Source organism: Mercenaria mercenaria, chromosome 4, assembly GCF_021730395.1.
Source record: "Mercenaria mercenaria strain notata chromosome 4, MADL_Memer_1, whole genome shotgun sequence".
Taxonomy (NCBI): Eukaryota; Metazoa; Mollusca; class Bivalvia; order Venerida; family Veneridae; genus Mercenaria; species Mercenaria mercenaria.
Genome location: NC_069364.1, coordinates 83,683,862 through 83,700,191, shown reverse-complemented (window position 1 = coordinate 83,700,191; position 16,330 = coordinate 83,683,862). Strand labels below are relative to the sequence as shown.

Sequence of the window (16,330 nt, the reverse complement as noted above, 5' to 3'; positions counted from 1 at the left end):
TGAAGACTTTATATAAAATTTATAGATGTGCCATGAAATAATGTATAGAAGTATGGTTCCTTGTTACGGTCTGGATATTGATAAGTATCACGCAAACGAATTGTTATAATTTGAAGGATTGTGTAAGAAAAAGAAACTATTGATGTGTATAGGAGGTCAGGAACATACCCTGGACATAACTTGAGGCAATTTTCGGACATTTGGGAAAACCATAGGACAGGCAATGGAGCTGATATACAAACTTAAAATCAGTACAATTTTTTTTACATAACCTGAAATGATTTTGGCCCTGTTAAATGCCCTATAATCAACAGAGGATAGATACACCATTGAAAAAGATCCGATCTATCAAGGCCCAATTTGCAAGATTTTCAAGTCCCTCTGGGTAATACATATGAGCCGCGCCATGAGAAAACCGCATACGCGCAGTCTAGTCAGGATCCATGCTGTTCGCTTTCAAAGCCTATTGGAATTAGAGAAACTGTTAGCGAACAGCATGGATCCTGACCAGACTGCGCGCATGCTGGTCTCGTTCCATGCTGGTCGCAAAGCCACTATGTTGGTTTTCTCATGGCGCGGCTCATATATGCTTAAAATAACTATGAATGTGTAGAAATATACACAAGACAATGTACAGTACCATGTTTCCATGCATTGCGTTGCACCAGTTGCTTGGTAAGATTAATGAATGGTGTCTCCGAGTGGTAAAGGTCGCTGACTTCGAATCACTTGCCTCGCTGTGGGTTCGAAACATCACGTGAGGATGTTGTCAGTATGGCTAACGGGAGGTCAGTATTTATAAAAGTGTCCACTCGTTCTTAAAAGAATGCCCGGATGGGCACCTGTGATTAATTATTGCATGTACTATTCAGAATTTTTCTAACTGACAGACATATCTGTCTTACTCTGTCGAAATACTTGAAGTTGACAGGACAGGTGTACAGAAACAGTGTGCTAGTTTCTATGATTTCAACTAGTGACGTATATTTTGCTCGCAGATGAACAGTTTGTAACTTGAATTCATCAAAAGAAAAACATAAAGTAGAAAATGTGACATTAGTTGTAAACGTGTATTTTTGCGATTTGATCTAGTTTTTGATCCAAATTTCAGACTTGGTCGCGATTTTATGAAAATAAACATTCCGGCCTTGTTTCGTACAGATCATGACGAAATGACACTTATGGCTGTTTCTTTCCTAACCTAGTGATAACAAAAAACTTCCCATACTCCAATACAGGTTCAAACCCCGGCTTAGTATGTAAATCATATGAATGAGCATCTTTTTCGCTTTGACTTTGACTCATCAACAGCAAACACCTCAAGTGTCATATGTTGAAAATAGAAAATAAGTCTGTGAAGTTAGGTTTTTGTTGTTGTTTAATTCACACCGACAATTATTTTCCAGCTTTGATGGTGAATGAAGACCCCAGGTGCCCCTCCGTGCATTATTTCATAATAAGCGGGCACCGACCTTCCGTAAGCCAGCTGGATAGCTTCCTTACATGAAGAATTCAACACCCCGAGTGAGGCTCGAACCCACGTCGGTTAGGGGTAAGTGATTTGAAGTCAGCAACCTTAACCCCTCGGCCATGGAGGCCCCCTGTGAAGTTAGAGTAGGAGCAAGTGTTCTATAGTTATTAAGCAGAAACTTTTCAGTCTAAGGGTCAGTGACCCTGACCTCCGACATACTGACACGTAAAAAGTATAGGTCATTTACATTCAATCTTCCTAGGACGTTTAAAGGCTGTAGGCTAAAGGGTTCTTCAGGTATTGGCCAGAGAACATTTTCAGTCTAGAGGTCACCATGACTTTCAAACAACTGACCCGTAATGATCATTTGATGACGACAGGAAATCATATTGTAGTTCTAAATCTGTCAGCTACAGTACTCTTCAAGTATACAGCAGACAAAGTTTTCAGTCTCAACGTCCTTGTGACAATAGAAGTCTACTTACCACAGACAATTCTATAAAGCTTAGCGTCAGTAGGCCAACGCACTCTTGAAATATTGGTCGGAAACCGTTTACAGTCTCAAAATTACTATGAAAGTTATTCCACTGATCCCAACTACAGTAAAGGTCATCTGCTGTCTACAGGTAATAGTCCCATTAAGTTTGACTACTGTAGGCACAAGTATCATCTAGTTATTGATCAGACAAGGCAATCTGAAAGACAGCTGTCCGCCGCCGCTGTTATAGATAGTGAAAGGGCTGATGGTAATGGGTGGAAGCACTGACGTTGTTAATTATATGACAACATCTATGAATTTGAAAATTCTTCAAGGGGTTTAGAAGATACAGAGCAGACCCAAAATGAAGGCTCAAACATTTGACCTCAAGTTGTGACCTTGACCTTCAGCCAACATGGCTGACTCTTAAGTTCTTAAAATTGTCTTGATGAGGTGATCAATTGACCAAAGTTTCATGAAAATAATTCAAGGGGTTTGGGAGAAACAGAGCTCAAACCTTTGACATTGAGCCAAAACGGCTGACTCGCAAGGTCTGCATATTGTCTTGATGAGATGATCATTTGACCTAAGTTTCATGAAAGTCCTTCAAGGGGTTAAGGAGAAACAGAGCAGACACGGTTGACTCATACGTTCTGCACATTGTTTTAATGAGGTGATCATTTGACCCAAGTTTCATGAAAATCCTTGGAGGGGTTTAGGATATATACTTAGCGATAGAAATGTAACGGACGAACGTCAGGACAGAGACCATTCCTATTAAAACGATGCCGACAGACCAACAATGAGCAAAACAATTCACCACATATTCTTCAAAGTTGGGCATAAATATGACCTTTTGACATCTTCTCCCTATACGAGATTCAGAGACAAAAGCATTTGGCTTGTGAATAATGGCCTTAGAGCTTGACCTTTCAGCTATTGACCAATCCTCCTGTTACAGCGTTTATGTTTAGTCATTTTAAACTGAACTTCACGGCATACATTTATGTCTGTAATCATTCAGTTAAGTGGTAGCTTAAAAACACAAGAAGTTGTCTGTGTTTTTCAAATTGTATTTCCATTTAGAACTTTATAATAAATTTTCAAAAATCACAGCTTGGCATTCAGTTCTGTAAACACCATGGCCAATCTTTGATGGATACCTGAAAAATAAAAAAAAAGAAATCAGTCAAGATACACATATTCGTAAGAGCTGTTAGAAGAACGTGTATGCCCCCATGATGGATTGTTCCTCTGATCTGTATGACCTTGACCTACTAATCCCCAAAACATTTGGGATCATCTACTTCTTAAGCCTAATCATACCATGTATGGTAACTGTAAGTGCAATTGAGTACACCAGCTAATGTGACGGACGAATTAAGAAGGTCCAAGACCTTCACCATATGACAGTGAATATATTTATGACACAGAGAATCATGAATAATAACATTTGTGATCAGTATAAAAGCATAAAACAGATCATGTGCCCTCACTTGAACAAATTTGAGAGATGACCTTACAATGATGCTATAGATCAATTTTAATGAAAACTAGAGTTGTCACAGGAGTGACGAATTATACCCCCACAATATGTCCTTGTCACAAAAACTAAGCCAATGTTGACAGTGAACATGCTTGACCTTTGACCTACTGACCTCAAAATCAATAGAGGTAATTTGCTGGTCATGATCAACCTCCCTATGAAGTTTCATTATCCTCGGCCCAAGCGTTCTCAAAAGGTTTAAATGTTCCGGGTCACTCTGACCTTTGACCTTTGGAACTCAAAATCAATACAAATCATCTGCTGGTAATGATCAACCTCCCTATTAATCCTAGTCCCAAGCCTTCTGAAGTTATTGTCCGAAAACCGTTTAAATGTTTCGGGTCACTGTGACCTTGACCTGTGACCTACTGAACTCAAAATCAGCAGGGGTCATCTGCTGGTCATAACCAACCTCCCTAAAATTTTCATTAAACTAGACCCAAGTGTTCTCAAGTTATTATCCGGAAACCGTTTAACTGTTTGTGTTATTGTGACCTTGACCTTTGACCTACTAGCGTCCAAGTTAAACTTGACCTGTATTTTATCATGTTACACCTGATCTTAGACCCAAGCGTTCTCATGTTGTCATCCGCAAACCGTTTAACTGTTCCGAGTCACTGTGACCTTGACCTATGACCTGCTGACCTCAAAGTAGAAACTGACCTGCATTTCATGATGTTACACTTGTGTACCAAAATTTATGATCCTAGGCCCAAGCGTTCTCAAGTTATCATCCGGAAAGCATTTAAATGTTCTGAGTCACTGACCTTGACCTTTGACCTACTGAACTCAAAGTAGAACTTCACCTGTATTAATTTTCATGATGTTACACCTGTGTATCAAAATTCATGATCCTAGTCCCAAACGTGTTCTCAAGTTATCATCCGGAAACCATTTAACTGTTCCAAGTCACTGTGACCTTGATCTTTGTCCAACAGACATCAAAGTCGAACTTAACCTGCATTTTATGATGTTACACCCGTGTAATAAAATTAATGATCCTAGGTGCAAGCGTTCTCAAGTTATCATCCGGAAACCGTTTAACTGTTCAGGGTCAATACGACCTTGACCCTTGACCTACTGACCCCAATTTCGAACTTGACATGTATTTTCTAATGTTACACTTGTGTACCAAAAATTATTAAAATCGGTCAAGCCTTTCATGAGTTATCTTTCGGAAACCATGACCCCACATGACCCAGTTTCAAACTTTACCTAGAAATAATCAAGACAAACATTCTGACAAAGTTTCATAAAGACTGGGTCACAACTGTGGCCTCTAAAGTTTTCACAAGTATTTCCTTTGATTTGTCCGGGTGACCTAGCTTTTGACCCCACATGACCCAGCTTCAAACTTGACCTAGAAATCATCAAGGCAAACATTCTGGCCAAGTTGCATAAATATTGGATAATAACTGTGGCCTCTAGAGTGTTCATAAGCTTTTCCTTCGATCTGGCCTACTGACCTAGTTTTTGACCCACATGACCCAGTTTCAAACCTGACCTAGAGCTCATCAAGACTAACATTCTGACCAAGATTCATAAAGATTGGTTCACAAATGTGGCCTCTAGAGTGTTCACAAGGCAAATGTTGATGCACGACGGACGCCGGACAATGACCGGTCACAACAGCTCACCTTGAGCACTTTGTGCACTGGTGAGCTAACAAAAAACAAAGTTCCATAACTCAGCAGAATATATGTTAACTCTTATCATGCTGGACACGACTGATTCTGTCTGCGACCAGTGTAAATCATGATTAACCTGCACATCCATGCAGTCTGATCATGATCTGCACTGTTTACCATTCAGTCAGTTTATTTTTCATAAGTACCCCTTTTTACAGTTAATGGTACTGTGACTAATTCATTATAGGAATTAAGCAGGATAAGGGTAAGACCCTAACATGCACAATGCACAACTAGGGTTTGTACTGATCACATCTGAACTAGCTTCAAGACAAGGAGTTATCTACTTCTTATGTATTTTTAGCTCTGGATATACCAAGTTTGAAGAAGATACATTCAGCTGTTCATGAGAAGTGTAGGTTAAAGGTATTTCTATTTTTAGCTCAGCCTCTAGCTGCCCATAAAAGGGGACCCAAGTGCCCTCACTTTGAACAAACTTGGGCGAGGACCTTTAATTAATGCTACAAACCAAATTTAATGAAGATCCATCAAGCGGTTCATAAGAAGAAGTCATTTAAAAGTTTTTCTTCCTTTAGCTTTTGATGGCCACTAAAAGTCAAGAAGAATCTTAGAAAACTATTTAATTAAAAGTCCATGACAGGATGTTACTGACCAAGTTTTGTGTAATTCTGACCGGTAGTTTCAGCGAAGAAGATGTTTAAACGAAATTACTAACACAGGAAGCCGGGCGATGTACAACGAACCATCCATCTACACTAACAGCTCAACCTGAACAAAGTTCAGGTGAGCTAAAATGGTGGCACCATTCATGAAATACCGGTGCCAGTTGTGGACCTTGTGTCATGTGATGTGGGTGATGATGCCAAACAACTATTTTAAGTTTGAATTAAAACCATTTAATAATAACAAAGGTAGATTGAATGTTCATCAAAATAAAACTTTTACCTAACATTTAAGTAACAAGATGGCCAAGATGGCCTAAGGTTGCTCACCTGAGTAACATACCATAACAGTGTAAACATGTTTAACCTAGTGATTTCATGGAGACAAATATTCTGATCTATTTTCATTAAGATTGGACCAAAAATGTGTAAACAAGCTTTTTCTTTTATTTTACCTAATGACCTAGTTTTTGGCCCTACATGCTTCAATTTAGAACTCATTCAAGATTTGATGAAAACAAACATTCTGACGAAGTTTTGGGAAGATTGGAGCAAAAAAGTCGCCTCTAGAGTGTAAACAAGTTTTTCTTTTGATTTTACCTAGTGACCTAATTTTTGACCCCACATAACCAAGATTCTACAACATTTAGGACTTATTGATAACAAACATTCTGACAAAGCTGTATAAAGATTTAATCAAACATGTAGGCCCTAGAGTGTAAACCTTTACTTTGATTTGACCTGCTGACCTAGTTTTTCATCCGAGGTGACCCAGATAAAAAAAAATCATCTGAGATTTGATGGAAACAAACATTCTGAATAAGTTTCATGCACATCAAATGACAAATGCAGCCCCTATTGCAGACACAATGTTTTTCTTTGACTTGACCAGGTGACCTAGTTTTTGACCCCAGATGGCCCAGATTCAAACTTTATCTGGATTTCATCAAGAAATTAATTCTGATAAAATTTCACCAATATCCATTAAAAACGCAGCCCCTATTGTACATACACCCGTTTTTTTGTTTATTTGACTAGGTGACCTAGTTTTTGATCCATATTAACCCATATTCAAACCTGACCTAGAATTCATTCAGACAAGCATTCTGACCAATTTTCATGAGTTTCAAACTTAAAATGTGGTCTCTACAGTGTTAACAAGATTTTCCTTTGATCTAGCCTAGTGACCTAGTTTTTAAAACCACATGACCCAGATTCAATCTTGGCATTAAGATCATCAAGATAAACATCCTGACAAAGTTTCATGAAGATTTACCTAGTTTTTAACTCCAGATAACCCAGATTCAAAGTTGACCAGTCCTATAGATTATCAAGACAATTATTATAACCAATTCTCATCAGGTTCCAACTTAAACTGTGAACTCTAAAAGTATTGACAAGATTTTCATTTGATCTGGCCTAGTAACCTAGTTTTTAATTCCACATGACCAGTTTCAAACTTAGCCTAGAGACCATCAAGATAAACATTCTGACCAAAATTCATAAAGATTGAGTCACAACTGTGACCTCTAGTGTTTACAAGCTTTCCTTTGATTCGACCGAGTGACCTTGTTTTTGACTCAACATGACCCAGATTCATTCTTTAAGTAAGTACAATTTGGCATAATTCATTAAAAATTTGTGTATTTTTTGGGACCTTGTGTCATTATGATGTGGGAGATGACGTGGAACAACTGCAATGTATTTCAAGTTTTAATCAATTAATAATTAATAGAATGAAAAGTGCACTGAAAATTTAAACCTGGAATTTTTAGTACAAAAGGGGAATAATTCATGGAATACTGTGCCAGAGTTTTGTCCTTGTGTCATATGATGTGGTTTTAAGTTTGAAGAAATCCACCTTGTACTAACAGGTGTAGACATGGATGCTGATGCCGGGGCAAGTAGGACAGCTCTCCATATACTTCATACAGTCAAGCTAAAAAAGCTTCAAATGAATTCAGTTCAGCAAGTACTTACTTGACTTGCATGTAGAAACTCAGTAGATAACAGGGCAGCATTAACAAGGAGGTGTCTTGGGCCGTTGTTCACTCAGAACTGTCTTCAATAGGATGTCTTGTACAGTTGTCAACTCATATAATACCTGAAAAAAAAAACATATATACATGTTTTTCCATCAAATAATGTAAAGAACCACCCTTAACTACTTCAACTGACTGACCAAAATTGTTCCAACCCTCATTTTAATTTCTCTAGATGAAAACAAATATCCTATTATCTTCTTTCAGTCATAATCACTGTGTTACTTTAGTGCAATTTTCTGAAAGAAGTTTAGTTGAATGTAAGAATTGTTTACAATTTGCTCTGTCTGCAATTCTAGTTTAAACACTGTATTGTGAAAAAAAAATATGAAGAAAAAAAAACTGATGATCTACCCATATCTAAAACTTTGGTATGGGCAAAACAATAATTTCAACCTACAGTAATATATAGAATATGTATATGCCACTCTGTTAGTTTCTACAGGATGCCATAATGAAAATTTGAAATTTGAAATTTACAATTACTTCATTTTGAACATTTTATAAACCTAAATTGACATTTTCATGGTTCTATATGACTGTATGAATTCAAGAGGAAGAAAAAAAAACTCATTGGCTTTTTTTGTCACATACCACCAAGAATACCTGACTAAAATTGGACTGGGAAACAAGACGTCTGCTTTACGCCATGCTGCTATCTGCAGTTGACCGAGATTCCAGGACCTCAACTCTGTTCAACATTGTCCACTATCTGTTACAAAAAAAAATGTCACTGTTTAGAACTTTATTTATAATACAATATTAAGAAAACAGAAAGAGTTGATTTAATGCAACAACTTACCTTTGAAGGGTTATAATGACTTTGGTTATAATTTGGCAGCCAATTTTTTTTATCATGAACATAAAAAAAATATCAATTTCTTGCTATTTCCTATTTTTTATAATTGTTACCTCAATAATAACTCATATATTTGTCATAGGTTTAAATATCTGCTTAACAGTTTAAAAGGTATTATGGATTCCATTCCTTTTATTACCTCTCTTTATGACTTTGACAGTTGACTTGCAAAATCTCAGTTTGTGCATAAGCCCATGTATGCAGCACTCTGTCCCAAAAGTTTGCCTTGAGCAGTGTTTTTTTTCAGGTCTGGTTACTGCACTGAGCAGTATTGTTGTCTGTAATTTCTTCTGGCATTCTGCAACATAAATAGTTTTAAAGACATTATAATAAACTGTGATACCAAGCTTGTGTGATAAGAACGTTTCATTTGTAACTTACATTGCATGACATATGTAATATCACAAATATGTCAAATCAAGATTTCAAGCCAGATACAAAACCCCTAGAGGACTCTCGACTAGGCATTGGGTTACCTGATGATTATCATGCAGGCTAGGCGGCGTCCTGTTAATTTATTGGAGGGCAAGAGAATTCCTTTACTTTATTATCCAGTAAACATATGTTCAATACAGACAAGTCATATTAGTTGTGTAGCGGTTCTCGTATCGGGTGGCCTCGGTAGCTCAATTGGTAGAGCGTTGGCACAGTAAGCCGAAGGTCCGAGGTTCGAATCCCCGCTGAGGCTGCACATTTTTCGTGAGACTGTTACATTTGGGGGCTCGTCCAGGATGCTCACCCTTGAAGCCCATGCAGGGCAAAACAGTTTGGCTGGGGTGTGAATCTGAATTCGGTTAACAGTCTGCGGCAGACATTGGCCAGGAGTGCTAATGTCTTGCAATAAGAGGGAAGGTGTGTAGCGGTTCTCGTATCGGGTGGCCTCGGTAGCTCAATTGGTAGAGCTTTGGCATGGTAAGCAGAAGGTCCGAGGTTTGAAACCCGGTCGAGGCTGCACATTTTTCCTGAGACTGTTACAGTTGCAATACTGTCAAACATACCCTTCGAGTTCAGGCATTTGTCCGTATCGAATATACTCACTATAGATCATTGATGCCTATTTAATTTATTTTGTATTTTTATATTAAAATCAAGTCTCATGCACATTCAGTTTCTTTTATTATATAGATGATAAAAAACACTGATACGAAGTAAATAGGGTACGAGTCGACCCCAAATAACCGTTGATGATGAATGTCTGCAATATCGACACTAATAAAATTATACCTAAATAACCGAATATTTCTACAATAATTATTACCAGCATGTCCCTCCAACTGATCTGTCAACACAGGAAACAGCGAAGATAAACAGAATTTATGTGCTCAATATTTCCTTTACACTCGCTTCCGCTTCGTGTCGCACTGACCCAAAGCGCGTGCTTTTGTATGATCGATGACGTAGTTCATCCACTGTTGTGCAACATGTACACGGAAAATCAAGTTTTACTGCTGAACAATCTGCAGTATTTTCGACAGAAAGTTTCGTCGTGGTTGCTCACACGGATGCCGCCATTTTATTTACGATATCGTAAATATTTACGAGACCCCTGACAATCTCGTAACTTTACGAGGATTTTATGTAGAAACTTACGATATCGTAGCTACGATAATTTTCATAAGACACCTGTCAGACTTACGAGAACCTTGCGAGAGACTTACGAGAAAGATACGAGAAATATTCTCGTAAGTATCTTGATAAGACGGGCCCTATGTCTATAGCTGGAGCTAATAATCTGACTTGATTCAATTACGCCAGCGATGCGGCAGCCATTTTGTCTTAATCAAAATTCATGTCGGAAAATTACTAGATCTAGCAGGATATGGAGTATATCCTGTCTGCACGTGACGTCTTTTGACCAATAGATATGCAAGAAATTTGTAGAAGGCGAGATATAGAGAATATTAGGTTACTGTCTTTCTTTACTTAATTTATCCACCTCGCCTCCGAAAGGTTTATCCCCCTCGGCAAGCCTCGGGCGGATAAACCTTTCTCCAAATCGCTATTTATCCTGCAGTCAATAAAATATGTGTATAATATATATTTTCTTATAAAATGTTTTCTATACAAAAATAATCCAGATTTTCACTCACTTGTAAATTCCTACGCCCTTGACTGCTTGATCCAGTTACTCATAATTCCTTACAATAAAACATTATTTCGTACCTCATACTTTGCCTTCTGAGGTTCTGTGCATTATAGATCATCGTGCTAACAGGGCATTCGTGTACAAAACAAGCAGAATGGTTTTGACTCTATATCTTAAATTTACTCCGTTTCCGTACAAGACAATGTGAGATAAATGAAATTCCTTCCACCATGAATGGTTTAGATCCAACAATTACAATAAACGACTGCTTAAATCTGGTTATTTGTGTAAATTTTTAACTAAAATGAGTGAACGCCAAAAAACACAAAGTAAGGGCGATTCACCCAGACTTTAAAAACCGTCACCGTGCCATTCTGTATTGAGGTTTACTTGGATAGAGACAACCATTGTTTTTATTTTTTTACCGTGGCTGTCCTCGTAAAATGATAAAATGTTCTGAGCTTCGAATAGTCGGCCCAGTTTACACTGCCTATAGCACATATACTTGAAAAAGTAGTCCGTCAGTTGCATTGACGGTATAAACCTGTATTGACCGAATAAACCTCAAGTTTACACGGCAGGCAGATATGGCCGGATAAATGCATAGTGGTAGGATAAAAAGTCATATATTTTACATTGCACTCTACACAATAGACTGCTTTTGACAGGAAAAGTCTACGTTATTTTTTGAACAGCCCTCGTATGTATCATTAGCTGTACAGACATTATATGTATAATTATCTGCACAGAGATGGCTCGATTTGTTTGGCAGCTAAACAAAGAAGAAGTTCAAGCTCTGTATATTCTGCGATAAACAACGGTTGACGCTCGGACCGGTAAGAGAGCATTATGACGTCGTATTGCCACATGACGCCCGGTTCAATACAACTCAAATAAATGAAGCCCGGCATAATTTTTATCAAAATATTTAAATAAACGCCCTCGTGGATCAATTCCTGCGCATCTGAAATCTAAACCGTGATAAATTAGACAATAAACCACTCGAAGCCCTTAATTGTTTGTTAATTACAAAATGAGCACAAAACTTTAGCAAACATGTTCCAACTTAATTAAACTTTATTATCATTTATATCGATTTTCGAAATATTTTATTTCTTACCCATTACTGTATTTTGCCGTTCCTAAAATTAATGTGAAAAGGAATTTACCATAAAATTTAAACAAAACGGACCCGGTTTTTTTTGTTCTGTTTTAATTCAAACCAATTAGCAACATATCTAAACACAAATAATACCTCGACACTTAAGATATATATTTTATTCATGCTAATATCAAAGATACGTGTTTTAAATATAAATTGATATATAACAAACATTTCTTTTTTTTATAGAAAGGTTAAATTGTGTTTGTTTAGCATATTTCATTACGGCATATTCAGCAAGACAGCCCATAATGGTATATTTATATGCCGTTATATGCATGAAATGTAAACATTGAAAATGCAAAAACTAAAAATATTATCATAACTACTAAGAAAGTTTGATCAGCCATTTTGCTAATATCTTTCCAAGAACAAGATCGCTGCGTCTTGTCATTGAATTCAGAATGATTCATACAAGCATCGTCTGTCTGGTCCGATGCGTCTTCCGGCGTCTCTTCTTTTCCGGTTGTTATTTTTTTCTGAAAACAACATTTTATTGTGTTGCAAAGCATAAAACACCTATTCCAGGCTTTGTTCGGCGCCGACTCGTCATTGGCTTTGAAATAAAGCTTTATGCTTATGATATTTAATAAACATATCACGGTACTTTGCACCATCACAAAGAACAAAAAGTAACAAATGGATGCCATTGTTTCGGCATTGGGAGGTAAGTTTGCACTAATCAGTGTTAGGAAAACTCCAATGGAAAGAAGCAAAGTCAGAGAAAAGGAGATTCTCTCCCCTGAGTCAATTGGTATTATAAAAACTGCTAAATTTAGCACACTGAATGAAACAATTGGCAATAGAATATTGACAACAAAAAACAAAGGCCGGCGTTTCAGTACGAATTCAAATGCCAGAACGGATTTGACTGGATGATACTTTGTGTAAACCCGCTTACTTAACAATATCCACTGGCCGTTAGTTTCAAACTGATTCAAATCTATAATAGCTGGCCATGCTATCAGCTGGATCTCATGGACCTTATAAGCCCAAACAGTAAACTCGAGAGTACATGTCTGTATATCCCAAGGAAAAGATGTTAGATCAACTGAACATGTGCAGTGGAAAACATCAGCTGAAATATAACGGACATATTGTATATTAAGCATTCAGTCAGCATTAAAGTCATTATATAAAATACTGCCCCCTATCCGAATTGTCGCATAGTTAGATTTGCTTTACCCGGTCTTTATTAAATATTCTAGAATCATTACCTTCCTCAAATTAATAAGATAACTGTATGAAAAACTTTCAAAGGCAATTGACTAAACATAGATTATTGTAATATAGAACTTGGGGATCTCAATGGTCTTAAAGCAACTGAAATGGCATTGACAAACATTGTTGTTGTTAAAAGTTTTCGAACTTCAAAACTGTCATACACCGTCGGATATATCAAATAACAGAAAACTTATATAGGATTTGAAGGACTGTAATTTACGATTAAGTTGATTAAGTTGAAATGAATCATTACCAACAGACCACTGAGCTACACCGTTATAAGAGTGCTTGGTTAAAAGCCTTGAAATTTCGTCGCCAAGGAATTGTAGTGTCTTTGATGGATTAGCAACCACGAGTTCAGGTCTCCATACAGTGTCAGCGGCAGCATACACCTGCACAATACATAAATGAAAATCGAAGGTTATAGCAACCCATTGTGCCAGTTTAGATATACTTTATCTGAGTTTATGATTCTCTATTTGATAGTTATGCATTACATATAATGGTAAATGAGAAGCCATACATTACACCGGTATTGATAACGTTTCATAAGTATTGAACTTGCAAAGTTGTGGCAATTTGTCTTTCGACACCTTTCGGGGTTGTTTTTTTTTCGCAGAGATTGTAGAATCTGTGTGTTCGAATGTCCGAACAAATCTTTACCCAAGCCTCGTCAGTGGCAAATCTATGTATTTAAATTTGTCTTTTGTTGGCCATTATTTTATTAATCTCGTTTAAATTAAATAAATGCAATACGAAACGACACTCATGTAAAATGCTCTATATAAAGAATACTACTAGTTCTGTAGTTTTCACTTACAATCTATCTATTTCTGTGATAAGGTTTACAGAATCTGTAACAGAGTCCATACCTTAATTAATTTACATTTTTTCTTTTTTCACAAAAACTGTCATATGATACCATAACTCCAATTCAGTAAAGGTACCTATGTGTGCATTAATCGCAACGGTCTACGTATTTAGTGGTTATTTTCAAACTGGGATAAATATAGATCTATACCATACATTTGCTCCTTCTATACGACAGGATTTTACCGTATGTTTGTTGTTTCTTTTTTGTTGTTGCCGATGCTGGAAAATCTCGTCTTACACCCAGGGGTGTAAGATAACTCTCGTGCTGTAATTTATGAATGAATGCGTATATTCGTAAGCTACGATAATAAAATAGTGCTTAAAGGAAACGCATTCGTTTTATTTTATTTATTCTATTTATTAAAGAATACGGTATGCAAGAAAAAGAACCTACCACTTGTTCAAGGGACGGATGGAAGTATCTGCCGCATCACCGCCTAAACAATTACCCTCGATCCAGATATTTCCATCCGCACCTTGAACCAGGGAAAGATTCTTATAATATTTTATTTATTGTTTCTATCATCTTATCTCTTTCCAAATTCTATCTCATGTATTCCATTCTGTATTTCTGCTACAGCTTATATTTTTCAAAACTACTCACCACTTTTGTATTATTATAAGCTTCCGGGATCCAAACTAGTCTTTCATCAGTCCATTCTGTAAAGAGGATTCCTTGCAATTGCAGCGTTTCATGAAGATCATCTAGCTTTTGAATATACTGGAGCGCAAAACTGAGCGTAACATTCATCGTTTTAGAAAGGTCATTCTGACCACGAATTTGTTTATTATAAACGGTTGGTTAAAATAAATTACTTAACAATTTATCCACGTCAGAAATCGTTTCTGCTGTTGAAAAATTTACATTTGTAAGAATAAAAGCAGAAAATAATGTATTCAAGAACACCACAAGGGTCTGTTTGTAAAACATACTTAGACTTGCCAAGTTATTTGATATTTCAGTGCATGAAAAATAAATCGTTTAACCTCCTCGTGAAATTTCCGATCCAATTATAAATTGATGATAAGCAGTCAGAAAACTTTGAAACCTGCTTTTAATAAATTGTCCGTTGTTTCGCACGAATTTTTTACTTTAATCATTTATCAATTCTCCCATTTCGCATCATCATGATACAAAAAAGTACGTTTTCACGTTTAGAGCACTTATATACATAAAAACCTGTCAGTAATGACAACTGAGCCGTGCCATGAGAAAACCAACATAGTGGCTTTGCGACCAGCATGGATCCAGACCAGCCTGCGCATCCGCGCAGTCTGGTCTGGATCCATGCTGGTCGCTAACGGTTTCTTTAATTGCAATAGGCTTTGAAAGCGAACAGCATGGATCCTGACCAGACTGCGCGGATGCGCAGGCTGGTCTGGATCCATGCTGGTCGCAAAGCCACTATGTTCGTTTTCTCATGGCACGGCCCAATTGTTATTTCTCCAAACTAATGGGATTGACTAATTGCCTATCGATTTAACTCGTCTATGGTCAATTTAACATTTGTTCAATGGAAACTTTTATCATATTTGTATTTCATTGATTTTGGAAAAAGCTTTTATGTATGTTCTTTACGTTTTACCACCATGCCATTGTCTATATTATGACCCTATTAGATATCTGTTACAGCCTACAATCGCGCTATGATTTTGATAATTAAGCGTCTATCACGGACGATTGTATGATATGAACAAAACAGAAGTCCGTAAATTATACCGAGTAAAATGAATTAATTCTGTTTATGTTATATAAACAATGGCTATTATTACAGGACTCCAATACAGTTTATTACATAAATTGCCGGTCCATAGTCTGCGCTATGTGAGAAGATATTTTACTGTAAAGTGTATTATTGTGTTTATATATAAGAAATCAATCATTGTATATAGCCCTATATATGAACAATTTGTAGCCGTTTTCCTTTTTGTCATGTGATATATTTATAGGTTATTAGCTTTGTATCGGGAAATATGCACGAGTTCTTCAGCGGAAATAGCGCAATATTCTTCCACTGAAGAACGAGTGCATATTTCCCGATTCAAAGATAATAACCTTTTTATTACATACGCATCTACATGTATAAACATGTATAAATATTATTATTATTATTATACCAGATTTGTTGAGCGCCCTTTTCATATGGAATATACGTTCAAAGGCGCTTTACAATTAAACATGTGACACATCGAAGATATGTAGGAAAATAACAAAACATGACATATGCAATCACAAAACTGAAACTGAACAATTTGATTAAACGCCTTTTTTATAAAT

The 16,330-nt window shown here is 36.8% G+C and overlaps 1 protein-coding gene and 1 non-coding gene across 4 annotated transcripts; one reads left to right on the top strand and one right to left on the bottom strand.

Moving 5' to 3' along the window:
• Positions 1-1,460: 1,460 nt before the first annotated feature.
• On the bottom strand, positions 1,461-15,300 carry LOC123552329 (neuronal acetylcholine receptor subunit alpha-5-like). 3 transcript variants are annotated; one of them, XR_008370712.1, is made up of 8 exons: positions 14,657-15,300; positions 14,236-14,317; positions 13,433-13,571; positions 9,966-13,033; positions 8,847-9,005; positions 8,455-8,560; positions 7,787-7,910; positions 1,461-3,112 (listed from the first exon to the last, which is right to left on the bottom strand). XR_008370712.1 is itself a non-coding variant. In XM_053541843.1 (7 exons), exons 1-3 carry the CDS (start codon positions 14,801-14,803, stop codon positions 12,216-12,218), a joined length of 1,104 nt encoding a protein of 367 aa, XP_053397818.1. In that variant the 5' UTR covers positions 14,804-15,292; the 3' UTR covers positions 1,461-3,112; positions 7,787-7,910; positions 8,443-8,560; positions 8,847-9,005; positions 9,966-12,215. The 3 variants fall into 3 exon arrangements, 2 of the variants coding, with proteins under 2 accessions (XP_053397818.1, XP_045197832.2); XM_053541843.1 differs by lacking the exon at positions 14,236-14,317 and having other exon boundaries at positions 8,443-8,560; positions 14,657-15,292; XM_045341897.2 differs by lacking the exon at positions 14,236-14,317 and having other exon boundaries at positions 14,657-15,292.
• Trnat-agu (transfer RNA threonine (anticodon AGU)) lies at positions 9,323-9,395 on the top strand. The gene has a single exon. It is a non-coding gene; the product is annotated as a tRNA-Thr (tRNA).
• Positions 15,301-16,330: the final 1,030 nt, after the last annotated feature.

Coding starts and splice junctions, on each gene's coding strand:
- LOC123552329 (XM_053541843.1), bottom strand. CDS start 14,803: ATGAATGTTACGCTCAGTTTTGCGCTCCAGTATATTCAAAAGCTAGAT. Junction 13,572..14,656: donor CTTATAATAATACAAAAGTG/GTGAGTAGTTTT, acceptor TGTATTGTGCAG/GTGTATGCTGCCGCTGACAC. Junction 13,034..13,432: donor TGTAGCTCAGTGGTCTGTTG/GTAATGATTCAT, acceptor GTTATATTTCAG/CTGATGTTTTCCACTGCACA.